Source organism: Podarcis muralis, chromosome 7, assembly GCF_964188315.1.
Source record: "Podarcis muralis chromosome 7, rPodMur119.hap1.1, whole genome shotgun sequence".
Taxonomy (NCBI): domain Eukaryota; kingdom Metazoa; phylum Chordata; class Lepidosauria; order Squamata; family Lacertidae; genus Podarcis; species Podarcis muralis.
Window position 1 is genome coordinate 12,550,195 of NC_135661.1, and position 17,861 is coordinate 12,568,055.

At 45.8% G+C, this 17,861-nt stretch overlaps 1 protein-coding gene across 1 annotated transcript in view; it reads right to left on the bottom strand.

The window, feature by feature from the left end:
• The window catches only part of ANTXR1 (ANTXR cell adhesion molecule 1), a 126,732-nt gene that overhangs the window by 38,534 nt on the left and 70,337 nt on the right, over positions 1 to 17,861 (bottom strand). Inside the window, exons 13-14 of the mRNA XM_028741147.2 lie at positions 9,462 to 9,557; positions 42 to 83 (exon numbers count right to left, since the gene is read on the bottom strand). Of these exons, the coding sequence (XP_028596980.2) occupies positions 42 to 83; positions 9,462 to 9,557 (138 nt within the window). The remainder of the gene's footprint in view (positions 1 to 41; positions 84 to 9,461; positions 9,558 to 17,861) is intronic.

Consider the following 17,861-nt stretch of genomic DNA (forward strand, 5'->3'; position numbering starts at 1 on the left):
AAGAGGAGCAATTCAGAAGCCATAATGAAGTGGGCACTTACCTCGCTGTCTTCCATGGGGGGTGGGGGAGGCTCCTTGATGATCTAAAAAGAATGAAGAAGAAACACAGGGGGTTAGTCCATAGCCATGCTGCTCTACAGTCGGGTTTTAAACTCAGTCAAGACTCACTTCCCAGAACATGTGAAAAAATGGTTAGAGAGTAGCTCTAAGCATGGACAGTGCAAGGACAAACTTTCTCCAGCTATCATGCAACTAAGTGAGGTGGATGGAAGAGAGGCCCACCCCTTAGCCTGAAGGGCACCATCACTTAGGTGTAGCTCTCACAAACTGCCTCATTCTTTTGAGATGCTGATCAGGACACTTGAGCAGCCAGCTAAGGTCATTTCTTACAAAGAAACTTGTCTGACCAGTTCAGCAAACTCTTCTCTTACATCCTAACCCTCCCTGGGTGCAGGGCTGCAAGAACTGGAAGGGGCTCAGGGCATCATCCAGACTGACCCACACCAAACCCACAATAATGCGTACTCACAAAATTCACATTTTGCCTAATTGATTTGTTCCCTGGCACACAGCAACAAGGATCAAGTGTAGCTTTGTCCCCCGCCCATCTCTCCTGGATAGCTCTGAGGATAAAATGTGGGATGGATGAACACAGATGCCAGCCAACACTCCTTGAAGGAAGGGCGGGATGAAAATTAAATAAATACATTTAACAAAAGTACATTGAGTCCAGAAATTTACTCTGCATGTGAGGGATTGTGTTTGGGCTTTCTATTAAAAAAATAGGCCTGGGGTCTTCACCCTAGAAACTGTCAAAGCTGATGTCAGTGTGAGGCTGCTATTTCTTGCACATACACACACAAAAAAGCATCTCCAACGTAGCAAGGAGCTGGCAGATGCCACAGCGATTCTCTCCAAGTGTAGCATGGAGTCCAACCAGCAGGAAAGCGAAAACAGAGGCATGACAAGCATCTCTCCTAAACCTCAGATGCAGCAGCCTTGGAGAGGAACAGAGAGCCCAATCTCTCCCTACATGAGAAGGAGCAAAATAAACCAGGCCAATGAAGCTACAGGAGGTTTAATTCACCAGCTCCACACAAATCAATAGGTATAGGTCAGTGGTGCCCAAACCTTTTCTGGAAAACCTGGGACCATAAACTCACCCCAGGTGCCCCCCCCCCAGGTAATCCCCTTCAGTGGGAACCACTGTACAGATCTACTGCTGGCTTGAGATTTTGTGCAGCCCACTCTCTGGGCCCCACCTCCTCTTCTCCAAGCTATTGCCTGCCCACCTGTCTTCTTTGAAGAGCACTCGTAGCCAAGTAAGATTGTCTTCCATGAACACAGTTTTAACAGTGAGCCAATATGTGACTGTGAAGGCCAATTCTGGATACACACGTCCTTCCACATTGGGGACATAGGTTTCTGGGTGGGAGTTGATCATGGTGAGGGTCTGCCAAATGTGCCTTCCTCTTAGCATTTTTCATCCTGAGTTTGAGTGTCTTCAAAATCCATGACACATTTGGTAAAGGCTGTTCTCCAATTGGAGCACTCGCAGACCAGTGTTTCCCAATTCCCTTTTTATTTTAGGTTTGCCTTGAGAGAGTCTTTAAACCTCTTTTGTTGACCGCCAGCATTACACTTTCCATTTTTAAGTTGGGAATAGAGTAGTTGCTTTGGAAGACAATAATCAGGCATCTGAACAGCATGACTAGTCCAACGAAGTTGATGTTGAAGAATCGTTGCTTCGACACTGGTGATCTTTGCTTCTTCCAGTACACTGGCATAAGTTCACCTGTCTTCCCAAGTGATATGCAACATTTTTCAGAGACACCGTTGATGGAATCTTGTGAGGAGTTGGAGATGGCGTTTGTAAGTGGTCCATGTTTCACAAGCATATAGTAAGGTTGGCAGTACAATAGCTTTGTAAATAAGCATTTTAGTTTACCTGCAAATGTCCTGGTCCTCAAACACTCTGTACTTCAATCAGGAGAAAGCTGTACTCGCAGAGCTCAGGCGATGATGGATTTTGTCATCAATGTTGGCCCTGTGCCCAGGTAGGAGAAGTGACCGACGTTTTCCAATTTTACACCATTGAGTTGGATTTGTGGTGCTGCAGAGGGGCTGTTTTGTGCTTGTTGGTGCAGCACTTTGGTTTTTTGGATGTTGAGCAATGGGCCAAGCTTTTCATAAGCTTCTGCAAATATATTTAGGATGGTTTGGAGGCCATCCTCTGAGTGTGCACACACTATGTTGTCATCAGCATATTGAAGCTCTGTGATGGAAGTTGGGGATGTCCTTACTTTTTGCTTAGCGTATGCCCTCCCTCTCAGGGCCCAATCCACACAAGTGCCCAGAGGGAGAGGCCGCTGAAGAGTCTTCAACATGCTCTTCATTCAAGGGAGTATCTGAAAGAGGGTTTTCTCCACCTCCTCTCGTTCTTTCATAAGAATGCAGCATCATTCAATGAAACCCACCAACATGAGGTGTATGCGGTGATGGACAAAGAAAGTGCATAGTTAATGGATGGAGCTCATGGCCACAATATATCATGTTGGCCTCTAGTTTGGATAGCTGTAGAAGGGGATTAGATAAAATTGATGGTGGAGGAGAGGTCTAGGAGCTTTTACTAGCTGTCGTAGTGGATAGGATATGCTTTAACAGATGGCCTACATGTCAAGAGATGCAAAAACTGTAAAAAGAGAGTGTGAAAGGATATTGTTAAGAGAATCTGCTTCTTCATGTTGTCTTGTGAATGTGTCAATACTGTTTGTGCCTTGCCCAACAGGGCTGTGCTTTTAGGCCCTTGTGGAGAGGGGCCAGGGAAAGGCTCTCCCTGACTTCTTAGGGTCTGCGATGTTCCAGCCCTCCTCTTTCAAGGCAGCAGCACTGGAGTCCAAGTCCTGGGACCATGATATGTCTACGCTCTAAATGTTTGCATTTCATTTTCAGCTCCAAGAATGAAAAATGTATACATGGACAGCTTTGTTTAACGTGAAACATATACCGCCCTGTGTCCATCCCTGCCACAGAGGGGGACTGAGATTAAAACCAGACATTTTCCTTTCCTTTTTCTGCTTCTTTGTTTCCACTGCTCTATAGAACGAATGGCAAGCACCATGCTATGAGCTGATGGCATAAAGAATGGGAGTAGCAGCAGCAGCAGCAGCAAAGCACACTGGGTCACTGAGCAAAGCCAAATGCAGTAGGTGTTGCCCCGTAACGTCTCGCCCATTTAGCTTCAACAGGCAGAGATGAATTCCATTCACAGAAACAACAACAAAAAGCTAGGCTAAAAACAACGCACCACTTTAGACCCAAAGCATCTAAATCTCATGATGGATACTTCTTTATGCAGTGCATAGTTAACTAATGGAACTCACTGCCACAGGGGGCAGTGATAGCTACTATATTGGATGACTTTAAAAAAAGGATTAGACAAATTCATGGAGAAGGAGGATATCAGGAACTGCTAGCCGTGATGGTCTACCTCCACAATCAGAGGCAGCAACTCTTCTGAATATCAGTTGCAGAAAGCCGTGGGATGGGAGAGGACTCTTGTGCTCATGTTCTGCTCCCTAGATTCCCACGGGAATCTGGTTGGCCGCTGTGAGAACAGGATGCTGGACTAGATGGGTCCTTGGCTTGATCCAGCAGGAATCTAGCCACTGCTAAGCTCTTCTGCAACTTGTTCCAATGAGGTTTGCAAAAGAAAACTTTCCGCTGGGTTGCCTGGTGCTGTTTCCACTGTGCGCGTTTTGCTCAAGATTATTTCTCACAACTTTCCTCTTATGTTTCTTCGCTTAAAATAATAATAATCAAGCTATGCTATTTTTTTGGAAAGCATCCTAATAGGCCAGATAAACAATGCTTGTCATTAGCTCCATGGTTGGAAAGGGCGGCTGTCAAACCATTCTGAACCTCATTATTTCCTCCACGCTGATGGGAAAATGTGTAAGTTCCACTGTAATTGTTCCTTGGGGGTTACAGCTGAGCATCTGCGTTTCCTCTCCAGCTTCACCCTCAATAATAATCAAACATTCTTCAGTTATTCTTACATTCCTCTTTCCTCCAACATTTCAGATCCTTTGGGTTAATTAAAGTCCAGGGTGAGAACCAAATTTTTCCAAATGGATCCAACATTACTTTTCTCATCACCAGATATTTCCATGAGAATTATGGCATTTGGAGTGATGTTTTCACAGAATCATAGAATTGTAAGGGGCTGCCAAGGTTCATCTGGACCAACCTTCTGCACAGCAGGAATCATGGGTAAAGAATCCCTGGGAGATGGCCATCCAAGCTCTCTTTAAAGACTTTGAATGAAGCAGAACCCACCACCTTCTGAGACAGTCTATTCCACAGTCTAACAGTTCTTACCATCAGAAAGTTCTTCCTAAGATTTAGCCAGAATCACTGTTCTTGTCATTGGAATCCATTGGTTCTGGTCCTTTCCCCGGGAGCAGCAAAAAACAAGTTGGCTCCATCTTCCCTGGGACAGCCCTTCACATATTTGAAGATGGCCATCCTTTCACTTCTCAGTCTTCAGGATAAACATCCCCAAGTCCCTCAACTGTTCCTCATAAGGCTTGGTTTCCAGACCCCTGATCCTCTTTGTTGCCTTCCTCTGCACCCTTTCAACTTGTCAATATCCTTCTCAAACTGGACACAGGACTCCAAATGAGGTCTGACCAAGGCAGAATGTTGTTTAGTCATTTAGTCGTGTCCGACTCTTCATGACCCCATGGACCAGAGCACGCCAGGCACTCCTGTCTTCCACTGCCTCCCACAGTTTGGTCAAATTCATGCTGGTAGCTTCGAGAACACTGTCCCACCATCTCATCCTCTGTTGTCCCCTTCTCCTTGTGCCCTCCATCTTTTCCAACATCAGGGTCTTTTCCAGGGAGTCCTCTCTTCTCATGAGGTGGCCAAAGTCTTGGAGCCTCAGCTTCAGGACCTGTCCTTCCAGTGAGCACTCAGGGCTGATTTCCTTCAGAATGGATAGGTTTGATATTCTTGGGACTCTCAAGAGCCTCCTCCAGACCATAATTCAAAAGCATCAATTCTTTGGCAATCAGCCTTCTTTAAGGTCCAGCTCTCACTTCCATACATCACTACTGGGAAAACCATAGCTTGAACTATACGGACCTTTGTTGGCAAGGTGATGTCTCTGCTTTTTAAGATGCTGTCTAGGTTTGTCATCACTTTTCTTCCAAGAAGCAGGCGTCTTTTAATTTCGTGGCTGCTGTCACCATCTGCAGGGATCATGGAGCCCAAGAAAGTAAAATCTCTCACTGCCTCCATTTCTTCCCCTTCTATTTGCCAGGAGGTGATGGGCCCAGTGGCCAGGATCAGAATAGAGCAGGACTATTATTTCCCTTGATCTTGACACTCTACTTTTTTTTGTTGCAGCCTAGAATTGCATTGTCCATTTCTGCTGCTGCATCACACTGTTGACTCATGTTAAGCTTGTGATCTACTAAGACCCCTAGATCCTTTTCACACCCCCAACCTGTATTTGTGGATCAGGTTAGTCCTGTCTCAGTGCAGAGCCTTACATTTATCCCTCTTGAAATTTCATTACATTACTTTTTCCCCACCATGTCCTTGTCTTGTCTGGAGTGTGCAAATTATGTCCCTTTGGTTGGCCATTGTGTGGACAGGATGCTGGACTAGATGGACCCATGGCCTGATCCTGGAAGCTCTTCTTATGTTTTTTGGGACTCCCCAGCACAAGTTGTGTCCTTGGCAGGGTTGCCGGCTGCTCACTCCTGCTCTGTTGCAATTCTGCTCCCAGCTAACAACAGAAAAACAGAACCTCAGGAGTTCAGTTAAAGGGAACTCTGGAGAAGATGCTGGAGAAGAATGAGGTTGAAATAGGGAGACATTGGAATGTGCCACTAGGACACTCCATGCTGCAAACCAACATCCCAAAAGAATGAGCCAAGTTGCAAGAGCTACAACTAAGTGATGGTGCCCTCCAGGCTAATGGGAAGCGGCTTTCTTCCACTACCACCCTCACCTAGCTGCTAGGTATGAGAACAATATCCAGAGAGTGTGTGCTGAGCTGGAAGCAACTAGAAACAGGAGACACAGAGACATGCTTAATCTGTGCAGGATCCAAAGGTGTGACTCATAGCGAGGCAAAATCTGTTGGGGTGCTAATGCTGTGAGCCCCTTCTTCCTGTGCTCATCTTCTATAGACGTGTAAATAAAACCATATAGCATAAAGACACCGCAGTCTCCGTTGACCTTCATTCCAAGGAATAAAGCTAAAGGTAAAGGACCCCTGACAGTTAAGTCCAGTTGCGAACAACTCTGGGGTTGCAGTGCTCATCTCGTTTTACAGGCTGAGGGAGCTGGCGTTTTTCCGCTTCTGCAGACAGTTTTTCTGGGTCATGTGGCCAGCATGACTAAGCCGCTTCTCGCAAAACCAGAGCAGCGCACGGAAACACCGTTTACTTTCCTGCCAGAGCAGTATCTATTTATCTACTTGCACTTTGACGTGCTTTTGAACTGCTAGGTTGACAGGAGCTGGGACTGAGCAATGGGAACTCACCCCGTCACAGGGATTTGAACCGCCTACCTTCCGATCAGCAAGCCCTAGGCTCAGTGGTTTAGACCACAGCGCCACCAAACCCTGAATAAGCACCCAGAACCACTGGAGGCTCTCACTGCTCAGAGATTGGGATGCCACGTAACAATACTTTAATTCTCCCCTACATTTAAAAAGAAGAGAAACTGCTGCCAAGTAGAAAAGTAGCAATGCAAAGAGTGCAATGAATTAGGCTAGAAGCTCCCTTCCTGATGTGCTAAAAACAGCACCCCCCTCCCCACCCTCTTGAAGTTTGAAGAGGCACAGGCCAAACTGCTAGCTCAGGAGTCTAACATCTCATTCTCTTGCATGTCTGGATGGGGCCCCTGCCTCTCATTGCTCCACCTGCGTATGACACCTGCTGAAATGAAAGATGGAGGAGATTCCTGCCTGAGCCAGAACACACACACACTAAAATCTCACTTACTGTCTAACTGACCTCGGTTTGACATCACCACATTTACTGTAAACTGGAGTGATGAGCCCAATCTTTCATCCTTTCTTCGACAGAACACACAGGAGAATCATCAACAATGATGCATTTGGAAACTATGTTTATCGATGGGTGTTTGCCAGGAAGACCATTTGGTCCAGAAAAATCCATGGCACTCCTCCACTGAAGTCGGTGAATTTAATTATCCCCAGCCCCCAAATGACGCTGGCCATTTATCTCGCCTGGAGTACAGCTGGGTGGGAACGGTTTCCGTTTAAATTAAAACACATGCTTTACTCAACACACCTATCAGGAGGGCAACCTGTTCTGGGACCCACTTTCTAAGGGTAGTTACACACAGGGTATCAGAATCTGGGCTAAAACAAAAAAAAAAAAAAAGGAAGAAATCAGACATTCTGCACCCAGTTCTCCAAATTCCTTGCCCAGAAACACCACCACCCCGCTTCCTGCATAAAACTGAGCAAAAAATTGTGATTTATTCTATTTTATCATTCAATAACATTTATGTTTTGTGTGATTGAGGCTGTTAGGTAAAGGTAAAGGTACCCCTGCCCGTACGGGCCAGTCGTGTCCGACTCTAGGGTTGTGCGCTCATCTCACTCTAGAGGCCGGGAGCCAGCGCTGTCCGCAGACACTTCCGGGTCATGTGGCCAGCGTGACGAAGCTGCTCCGGCGAACCAGCACCAGAGCAGCACACGGAAACGCCGTTTACCTTCCCGCTAGTAAGCGGTCCCTATTTATCTACTTGCACCCGGGGGTGCTTTCGAACTGCTAGGTGGGCAGGAGCTGGGACCGAACGACGGGAGCGCACCCCGCCGCGGGGATTCGAACCGCCGACCATGCAATCGGCAAGTCCTAGGCACTGAGGTTTTACCCACAGCGCCACCCGCGTCCCTTGATGCTGTAATCCTGTGCAAAGTTACCTAGAATTAAGTCTCACTGAATTCAGTGGGACTTACTTCTGAGTAGAAGTCATAGGGTTGTGCTGTCACTCTGCTTTTCATAGAACTGTAGAATCTGAAGGGAAACAAGGATCATTTGAGTCCGACCCCCTGCAAATGCAGGAATCACATCTTTTGTAAAGAGTTGTGCTGGGCACAGAAGCAACCTGCTCCCTGGCCCCCAAACATCAGAAGCAACTGATTCTTCTGCCCCTCCATCTCCATGCATATTGTGAAGGTTACCTCTCCCCCCCCCCCCCTCTCTCTGTGCAACTCCCTTGCTACAACTCCCTTGCTACAACAGCTCCCCTCCCTGGCTGCCTGGCTGTTTCTGGGCAAAATTCAAAATGCTGGTTATGGCCTATAAAGCCCAACATGGCTTAGATTTATGTATTTTATCTATGTTGTTTTAATTCGTGTAAGCCGCCTAGAGTCCCAGTCTGGGGGAAAGGCAGGATATAAATTTTATTTAAATTTCTATAAAAAATATTTTTTAAACCCCAATAAAATCAAGGAAAAAATACAACATAGAATCTAAAACATACCATTTGTTTTTCCCAAAACAGGTTAAAATTCACATCAGCTTTCCAGGCATCTGGGTAGGCTTCTCTAAACAAAAATGTTTTTAGCAGGAGCCAGAAATAATACAGTGCTTGATCTCAATAGGTAGGGAGTACCAAAGTTTAGGGACGCGGGTGGCGCTGTGGGTTAAACCACAGAGCCTAGGGCTTGCCGATCAGAAGGTCAGCGGTTCGAATCCCCGCAACGGGGTGAGCTCCCATTGCTCGGTCCCTGCTCCTGCCAACCTAGCAGTTCGAAAGCACATCACAGTGCAAGTAGATAAATAGGTACTGCTCCAGCGGGAAGGTAAACGCCGTTTCCGTGTGCTGCTCTGGTTCGCCAGAAGCGGCTTAGTCATGCTGGCCACATGACCCGGAAGCTGCACGCCGGCTCCCTCGGCCAACAAAGCGAGATGAGCGCCACAACCCCAGAGTCGGCCACGACTGGACCTAATTGTCAGGGGTCCCTTTACCTTTACCTTACCAAAGTTTAGCTACTGCCAAACGAAACGATTGCGTTCTTACAAATGCAGAATTGGTATTACCGTATGTGGCACCTCTAATAGTGCCAATTCCGATCGAAAAGCTCAAAAAGGTACAGCTCGGAAGCAGGCTGGCCACCTCACCTGCTGAGAGCCCAGGTATTTGCCCAGGCCCAAGTAGCAGTGGGCCTGGAAAACAGCTTCTGGGGCTGAGCCCTGCTTCATATTGTGCCCCAGATGTAGAGAGAGTTCCAGCTTTGACCTGAGATGGGAGGAAAGCGAGATCCCTGGCTCCGTACAAAACACTTGGCAGAGTGGATGCAGGTTTCTGATGTGAGCTGTTTCCTTGCTGCTCAAATCATTGGCCTGTCCGCACAGAGGAGCTGCTCCAGAGGGAACAGATCCCAGTCTGGGCAGGAGGAAACTTACCACGGTGCAGCACAGCGGCCAGAACCACCACAGCAGAGCCAGCGCCAGCAAAAGGAACAGGATCAGCAGAGCAATGGCCAGGATCGTCCCATCAGACTGCAGAGGAGAAGGCAGAAGAGAGCAAGATCAGTGTGGGAACAGAGGACTGGGAGATTATGGATGGCGGCCCGGGACCTGGGAGACATGAGTTCAAATCCCCGCTGGGTGACTTTGGGTGAGTCACTGCCTCTCAGCCTAACCTACACCACAGACAAAACAAAAAAAATTCCTTCCAGTAGCACCTTAAAGACCAACTAAGTTAGTTCTTGGTATGAGCTTTCGTGTGCATGCACACTTCTTCAGATACACTGAAACAGAAGTTGCCAGATCCTTCTATATAGTGAGAAGGTGGGGAGGGGTATTACTCAGAAGGGTGGTGGGAATGGGTGATTGGCAGATAGCTGTGATGAGCCTGTTGACGACTCTTAACGACTGCAATAGGTCTTACAGGGAAAAGCAAGGGGTGAGAAGGTGAAAAATGGCTTTGTCATGTATAATGAGATAAGAATCCAATGTCTTTGTTCAGACCAGGTCTCTCCATGGTTTTAAGTTTGGTAATGAGTTGCAATTCAGCAGCTTCTCTTTCCAGTCTATTTCTGAAATTCCTTTGTAGTAAAACAGCTACTTTGAGATCTTGTATAGAATGTCCTGGGAGATTGAAGTGTTCTCCTACTGGTTTCTCTGTCTTGTGATTCTTGATGTCAGATTTATGTCCGTTTATTCTTTGGCGTAAGGTTTGGCCTGTTTGTCCAATATAGAGAGCTGAAGGACACTGTTGGCATTTGATGGCATACACAATGTTAGACGATGAGCAATTAAATAGTCCCGAGATGGTATGTGTGATGTTGTTGGGCCAACAGGCTCATCACAGCTATCTGCCAATCACCCATTCCCACCACCCTTCTGAGTAATACCCCTCCCCACCTTCTCACTATATAGAAGGATCTGGCAACTTCTGTTTCAGTGTATCTGAAGAAGTGTGCATGCACACGAAAGCTCATACCAAGAACTAACTTAGTTGGTCTTTAAGGTGCTACTGGAAGGAATTTTTTTTTGTTTTGACTATGGCAGACCAACACGGCTACCTATCTGTAACTACACCACAGAGTTGTTGTGGGGATGAAATGAGCTGGGGGAGAACCACCTGTGCCACCCTGAGCTCCTTGGAGAAAAAGCTGGGTTAGAAATGCAATAAATAAACCAATCCCTGTTGCACCACAAAGCTTACTTAAGGGAATCACCCACCCCCAAACCTACATCACAAGGTTGTTGTGAAGGTAAAGGTGTAGAAGAAACCACCTGTAGCAATTTAAGTTTTTTGGAGGGAGGTTGGAAAAAATATTAAAAGCAACAAAGGCTACTGCAAGTAGAAAGTAGAAGCCCCTCTCCCTACTCTCATGGACACGCCTGCTTCACAGATATGCAGGTGTTTAGCCTGGGGGGGAAAGGCCAAAAGGAGATACGAAAGCCATCTTCAAACAGCTGGTGGGTTTCTGCATGAAAGATGGAGCAAGTTTGTTCTCTGCTGCTTCAGAGGGGAGGACCCGAACCAACCGATTCAAATTACAAGGAGACTTCATCTACCTGAGAAAATGGTGCAATCTGCTTTCTTGCAAGTTTTTAAACAGAAGTTGGATGGCCATCTGTCAGGGATTTTTTGCTGTGATTCCTGTACTGTGGGGGTTGGACTAGATGACTCTTGGGGTCCCTTCCATCGCTACAGTTCTATGATTATATGAAAAATTGAGTGCTTTGCAAGTCCAGGATGCAGCACTGAACTGGCCTGAGCATCAGAAGACAGAGAAATGTGTGGAACTCTGAGCTAGAGAGAGGTTGAGGCTCAGCCATAACAAATTGAACTTTCCCTTCATTTATCAGCCTAAGAATTCAGGGGCTCCAGACACTTTATTTGCTAAATATCAGCTGCATTCCAACAGTGCTCTAAGTTATGGTTAGGACCTGAGGATCATGAACCAGTGCTGTACTCATGTACTCTCTCCTCCTGTTAAACACGGTCAAACCACAGTTTGTTGTTACACCTTTTGCAGCAAAGCAGGGCTTGATCACACCAGACTTCGCACCTTCAAATCAGAACTGCAAAACAGGATCACAAACCCCGGCTTGAGAACTTGGTTTGCAATTGCAAACAGCACTTTGCTCAAACTAGGACGTAAACTGTTCAGGTGTGCCGATGGGGAGGAAGGAGCAGGCAAAAACAGAGTTTGTTCCATCTCCAAATCATGGTGTGTAGGTTCATCTGAAGGCAGCCCCCATTTCTGGAGTGCCTCACCCCCGCTGTTTCTCCAAGTTAGGAAAATGCTCTTCAAATGAATTATATCACGTTGCTTCCAAATTTAATCTCAAGTATAGACTATTCGCTTCCAGAGACCAGCTAATATTTCTGAGCCATTCCTCACTGGTGTCATCAGGCTTTTGGGATAAGCAGGCAGACAAAATTCGGTTTGGCCAGAGTTCAGCTCAGCGGCTTTGGTTTTAAAGAGCCAGACAGTTAAAATAACAAAAGTGGGGGGTGGGGGTGGCAGAACGGCCACATAGGGAGGCTGCTTCTGACCTAAGGTAGCAATCAAGAGCTTTGCTGATCCTGGCGTGTTGAGGAGGTGGGGGTTTCGGTGTAGGTTCAGACATGCACACATGTCGATGGCTCAGCACTTGAGGACTGGCCAGCAAACACACCAGGCTCTTGAGTCAGAGCAACAATTTCTCTAGCTTAGCAGCAGAGACTGGCTACAGTTCTCCAGAGCCTTGGGCAGAAAGGCCTCTGCTAAAGCTGGAAACTGGAAACTGTTGTGTGCCGAGTGTGTGTTCTGCCACCGCGCATGTAGTCACACATTGACAAGCACTGCGTTGGAGGCAGTGTAAGAAACCCTGAGCTCCTCCTCCTCTTCTTCTAAGGAGTTGATAACTTTAAAGATACTACAGCACCAGGAAGTCTTCTGAGTCAAGGCCAGATGCCTGGCGATTCTGCGCCTGAAGCATTTCATGTGACTTTGGGCTATCCCAGAGCTATTTAAGTTCTACCTGTGGTGCTCGATCTGTGGTAGCACATTCACACATGCAAGGAATCACTCTTCACTTGAGACTGCAGTCAATGAATGCATGAATGGAGAAAGCTGAGTCAGGCCATTCCTCCCTCCCAGTACATCTTCAGTTAGTGCTTAGGAAGATTACACAACCACCTGAATCCCTGGAGAGTATGGAAAATGCTAATCTAGAAAGTCTAGCAATCTGGGGATAAGGCAGCTTCCGATGTTCATCCAGGCATGAGACATTCTGCCATGCAAAGAATGTTCTCTTCCCTGACCTAGGGCGCCTCCCCAAGATTTTAGATGTGCTGTTTATCTGTTCAGTTCCTTGCAAGATTCTCCACCCCCAGAACCAGAGGAGATCAAGAGCCTAGCTTCTCTGTCTGTGCAGTCCTTGACTAGAAAAAGCAGGATGTGCTGCGTTGTAGCTTAATAAAATAACGTAGGAGACCTTCCAATCTGTTACCTAGTCTGAACCCTAAAGCTCTATCCCACTGGGAGTTACAGGTCTTGCTCAAGAAGAATCAGGCAAGAGTAACCTTTTAGATTCCTTGAAAATATCAGTAAGCATGTGCACAGGCGGTGTGATCCAGTGGCAGACATTGGTTGCGCTTGCACATAATGCTAAACCAAGGTTTGTTTCTTCAAGAGTTGTCTCACCAATGAGCAAGCAAACCATAAAGCAGTTTTTGCCAATCTGGTTGGGGACACAATTCCCACCAGACCCAGCATCGTAGGGGCACATGGGATAGGGCTGGTGCGAATCCACTAAAACCTGATTTATTTCTCCACACCATGCCTAATTTAACCAACTTCTGTCATGTCACCTCTTCCTTGCCTTTTCTCTCTCAATGAAAAAGTCCCAAACGCTGCGTCCTTTCCTCATAGGGGAAGCGCTTCACCCCCTTGATCAGGTTTTTAAAAAATGCTTTTGCTTTAAATTTCAATAAACCCCTGCGAAGATGACTCGGCAAAAGAGAAGATAATAAACTTCTTAACTAAACAGATGAAGCAAAGGCTTTTGCCAGCTAAAAGTGCCTGATTCTAGGGTTGTCTCTGTTAAACAGTTTTGGAAGGAAAGAAGCTTGCTGGGTTTTAATCAGTGCTGGATAAGGACCACTCATTTGGCCAGCAAACACCTGCCAAGATCTCTCTCCTATATCGCTCAATCTACTTTTCTCTAGGCTAAACACATGCAATGCCTTAAGCCTTTTCTTCTAGGTTGTTTATCATCCTTGTAGATCTCTGTTGCTCAGGAGTGAATATGCAGGAGAGAATCCAGATGAAGATGGCTGGTTCCATCTCTGCCCAGGTCTTTTCAAGAGCATCTTGACCCTTCAGCAGAGGAGATGTAGAGTCTGAGCAGCTTTCGGTTCTCAAATGAGCATGTAGCCCAGGGAAGGAGGCCAGAGGCTCCACAATTGTTTTCAGTTAAATGCAGAATGGGCTCGAATGCAGCAAACAGCAGTAGGAAACCTTTACTTCAGCTTTGAAAAGATCTTGCTCATTGATAAATGTCTAAAGTCTTGTTGCTGTAAAAGAAATATTAGAGAACATTCTCTATTGATTTTTTAAAAAAAAACTACAGCTGCTATTTTTAGACTTTTGGAACTGTCAGAAACAACCCTACTGCGATACTGTACCACATGTGCGCATGTTTGCAAGGCACGCCATGTTGCCAGATGTTTTAAAGCAGCCTTCCCCAACCTGGTGCTCTCCAGATGTTTTGGCTGAGGCCGATGAAAGCTGTAGCAGAAAACAACTGGAAGGTATCAGGTTGGGGGAGGCTAAGTTAACATTACGCAGCTTGATGGTTTTGGAATTACTCTAAACCAGTGATGGCCAAACTTGGCCCTCCAGCTGTTTTGGGACTACAACTCCCATCATCCCTAGCTAACAGGACCAGTGGTCAAGGATGATGGGAACCATAGTCCAAAAACAGCTGGAGGGCCAAGTTTGGCCATCACTGCTCTAAATCATGAATTCTTCACTCAGGGAAAACTTGTCAACTAAGGTAGTTTCACCCTTACGAAGGTTAAACAGGACTAGAGTGAGCAACATTCACAACTTTCCAAATGTTGCCTGCACAACCTGATCGTGTTCTTATCTTTTTTAAAAAAGAAGGTACGTTTGCATGTGTTTAGATGGCAGGTTTTCAACGCATTTAAAGAAGGCTGGATTAATTAATCGCCTGCTGTAGTACACTAATCAATTACATTTGGGGTCAGGATACAGTCTGGAGGCAACCTTGCTGAAACTAAGGAGGCCTGGCTCTGGTTACTGCCTAGAAAGAATGTGTAACATATTTCTTTTTTTAAAGTACATTTGTTAAATAACTTAGAATTTAACAAACAAAAAGCTACCATCAACCATTAAGGAAAGGACACCTGAAGACTTCAGAGGCTGGCACGATACCCTGCGGGTACAGCACACACAACTGGCCTAGATGTTATTCTTCAGACGAATGTTTGCTGAAGCAGAGCCCTTTGGACTTTGGCCAAAGAATTTAAAGCAACATTTCCCAAGATGGTGCCCTTCAGAAGCTGCTGCCCTTCAGCTATGCTTGCTGGGGCTGATGGGAGTTGTAGTCCCAAACATGTGGAAGGAACCATATTGCAGGATTGGGGCAGAAATTTGTGTGCAATTGAATGTGAAGCCACCTCATTTGCCCTTCCCCAAGCCAACAGGGGAACCAAAACATAGCTATCATTTTTGACTGGACCTTAAAAAAAAATTAGAAAAATATCAAAAATTGATGCTAAAAGCAGGTGAATGGAACTTAAGGTTGGAAAAACGAGAAGCTGAGAGAAACCGATATTGATGGTTCACCCATTCCTAACAAGCTGGGAAAGGTGGCTTTAAACACATATATTTTGCTCATTGACATCTTGCAACACTCAAACGGTACGCTCAAACACTTTTGTCCTCCTCCTGGGCTTTTATAAAGGCCTTATAATTCTTGTTTTTTTCAACCAAAACCCAGGTAAATCTGTAGAAATTTCAAATCGAGTGTGGCCTATAATATGCCAGAGAAACCAAAAAGGCCAAAAGTTTTGCTTATAGCATTGTTGCCAGCTGGAGAAACAGAGAAAACAATAGTTGGCAGGACACCACTGAACACAAATTAGCTTTCAAAGTTGGAAATCTTATAGGATACACACTGGGGGCATTTTCCAGTTGCTTCCTCAATGTTTGTGAAAACAGTGTGAAGACCAAGAATGGTTGCTATATTAAATTTTTGCTCAAAATAATGCAGTTTGTATTAACACGTGCAGCAGAAACATGCATGCAGGTGGGTGATAGGGTAAAGTTCTGCCCCATCTGGAATCCAGAACAGAACATAGATGCCTCCTGTAGATAAGAAAGGAAGGACATCACGTGGGGGACTTTTTACTGCTGAGTGTCCTCCAAATGTTTTTGACTACAATTCTCAGTATCTCCTAGCATGATCATGCTAGCTGGGGCTGATGGGAGTTGTAGTCCAAAACATCTGGAGGGCACCAGGTTGGGGAAGTAACTAGCCAAATTCTTTGGCTGGAGATGGAATTTCCAGGTTCCCACTCAACGGCAAAGACAACCCCTTTATTTGATCCTCCCTTTAGTTGGAGGGGTGGCAATGAGCTGTTGCTGCCCGATTTTAGCACAGCTAAACAATAGATTTCTTCATTGTTTTCTGTTGGCAGGCAAAACCTCAATAAATGGAGGTCTCTTATTTTGAAGCCTTCAGAAGAGCCACTTGGCATCGCTTCCACAGGGCAAATTTTTCTCTGCGGCATGGAAGTTGCTGTCTATCATTCATTTTATCACGTATATGTACAGGGTTTTAAAAATACATATAACTGAAACAATCTGGTCTAATAAAAAGGAAATTAAAACTCCCAGACTCTCTGCTGGTTTTAGACTCCAGCTTGCTTTGATCATCCAATGTTTTCTAGTTTCTGGAACAGCAGCCAAAGCAGACACGAGGGGGAATCTCATAAAATAACTGCCATGCTTGAGACAGGGGATATAGCCTGACCTGCCTTTATCTACCTTGTTTGTGCTGCTCAAGAGTAGCAGACTTCATGGAAAACGATACAGTGTGGAATGGAAAAATTTAATCAGGGCAGCAAAGTTTGGTATGCTGGTGATTTGCAGTGGAAGATACTGTATCCCTTCTCAGTTCATCTATGGCCATGGTTCAAAGATTCCACGTGCATCAACTGCAGTGCACATTGAAAGCTAGAAGGGTTTTGTAGTCTAAACTTCTCCCAGAGAAGCTTAGTATGGCAAAAGATCCTAAGAACTGCCTGGTGGTATCTCCAACTGGACCAGAGTACTGCACGATCACATCTTACATGCATTTAACTTGCACAGTTTCAACCATCAGCAGCTGAAGGCAAGCTGGTTGGAACTGTCCAAGTTAAATCCAAGCAAGGCAGAGCTTAAAAGCTTGTATTGTGCAGGCACCCAGCTCATAAGTAGCTTTTATTTTATTTTTATTTTTTAAGCTCTCTACCTTGCCTGGGGAGGCAAGACCCCCTCAGTGTGCCGGCTCTGGGAACGCAGCGGATTCTCTCTCCGCGCCCCTCAGCCACTAAACCACAGAGGTATACATGGTTTTAAGTATACACGATTTTGGTGTATACACAGAATTCTTGGAACCAAACCCCCATGAAATTTGTGGCCATACTCTATGGCAGAAGCAGAGGACAGGAGTGTTAGCAGAATCCAGATAGTGCCAAAAATATCTTCCAAGTTCCCAGGACAAGACGAACAGAATGGCTTCGGTGAGAATGTGGAAGGCGCAGCACTGCTAAGCGATTCTGTTTAGGATGTGAAACCTTAAGAAAAACAAATATTTCTCCATCTCTGACTCGTGAGATTCTAGCTAGCTCTGCTTCTCGTTTGCATGGTTTAGTGGCAGCAGGTGGCCAAAGGGGGCCTTGGCTGAGCCCCAGGACATTAGGAAAATCCATGGCACTTAGACCCCGCTTCTGCTGGAGGACTGTGAGTTTTCCTTTAAAGAAAAAGAAGAAGAAAGCAAGCCATTCCAATTCCTGAGAGAAAAGCAGCAAAGCAAAACAAGCTGGCAAAACTTTAAAGCAATTTCTGGCCACTCCTGCCTTTCAAGTGTTCTTAGCCACTGAGTGAAATCATGGCTGGGACTGATGAGTACGTTGTTTTGCACCCCAGGCAATAGGAATCTTTGGGGTCCTAAAGAGTTGCTTCTTTCTCTGTTCTTCTCTTCCTCATTTTGTAGTCCTTAGAATCACCATAGTTCTAAATACCTCATTCCCGCCCCCCCAATTGTTCCCTGAGGGCTCATCCACACTCC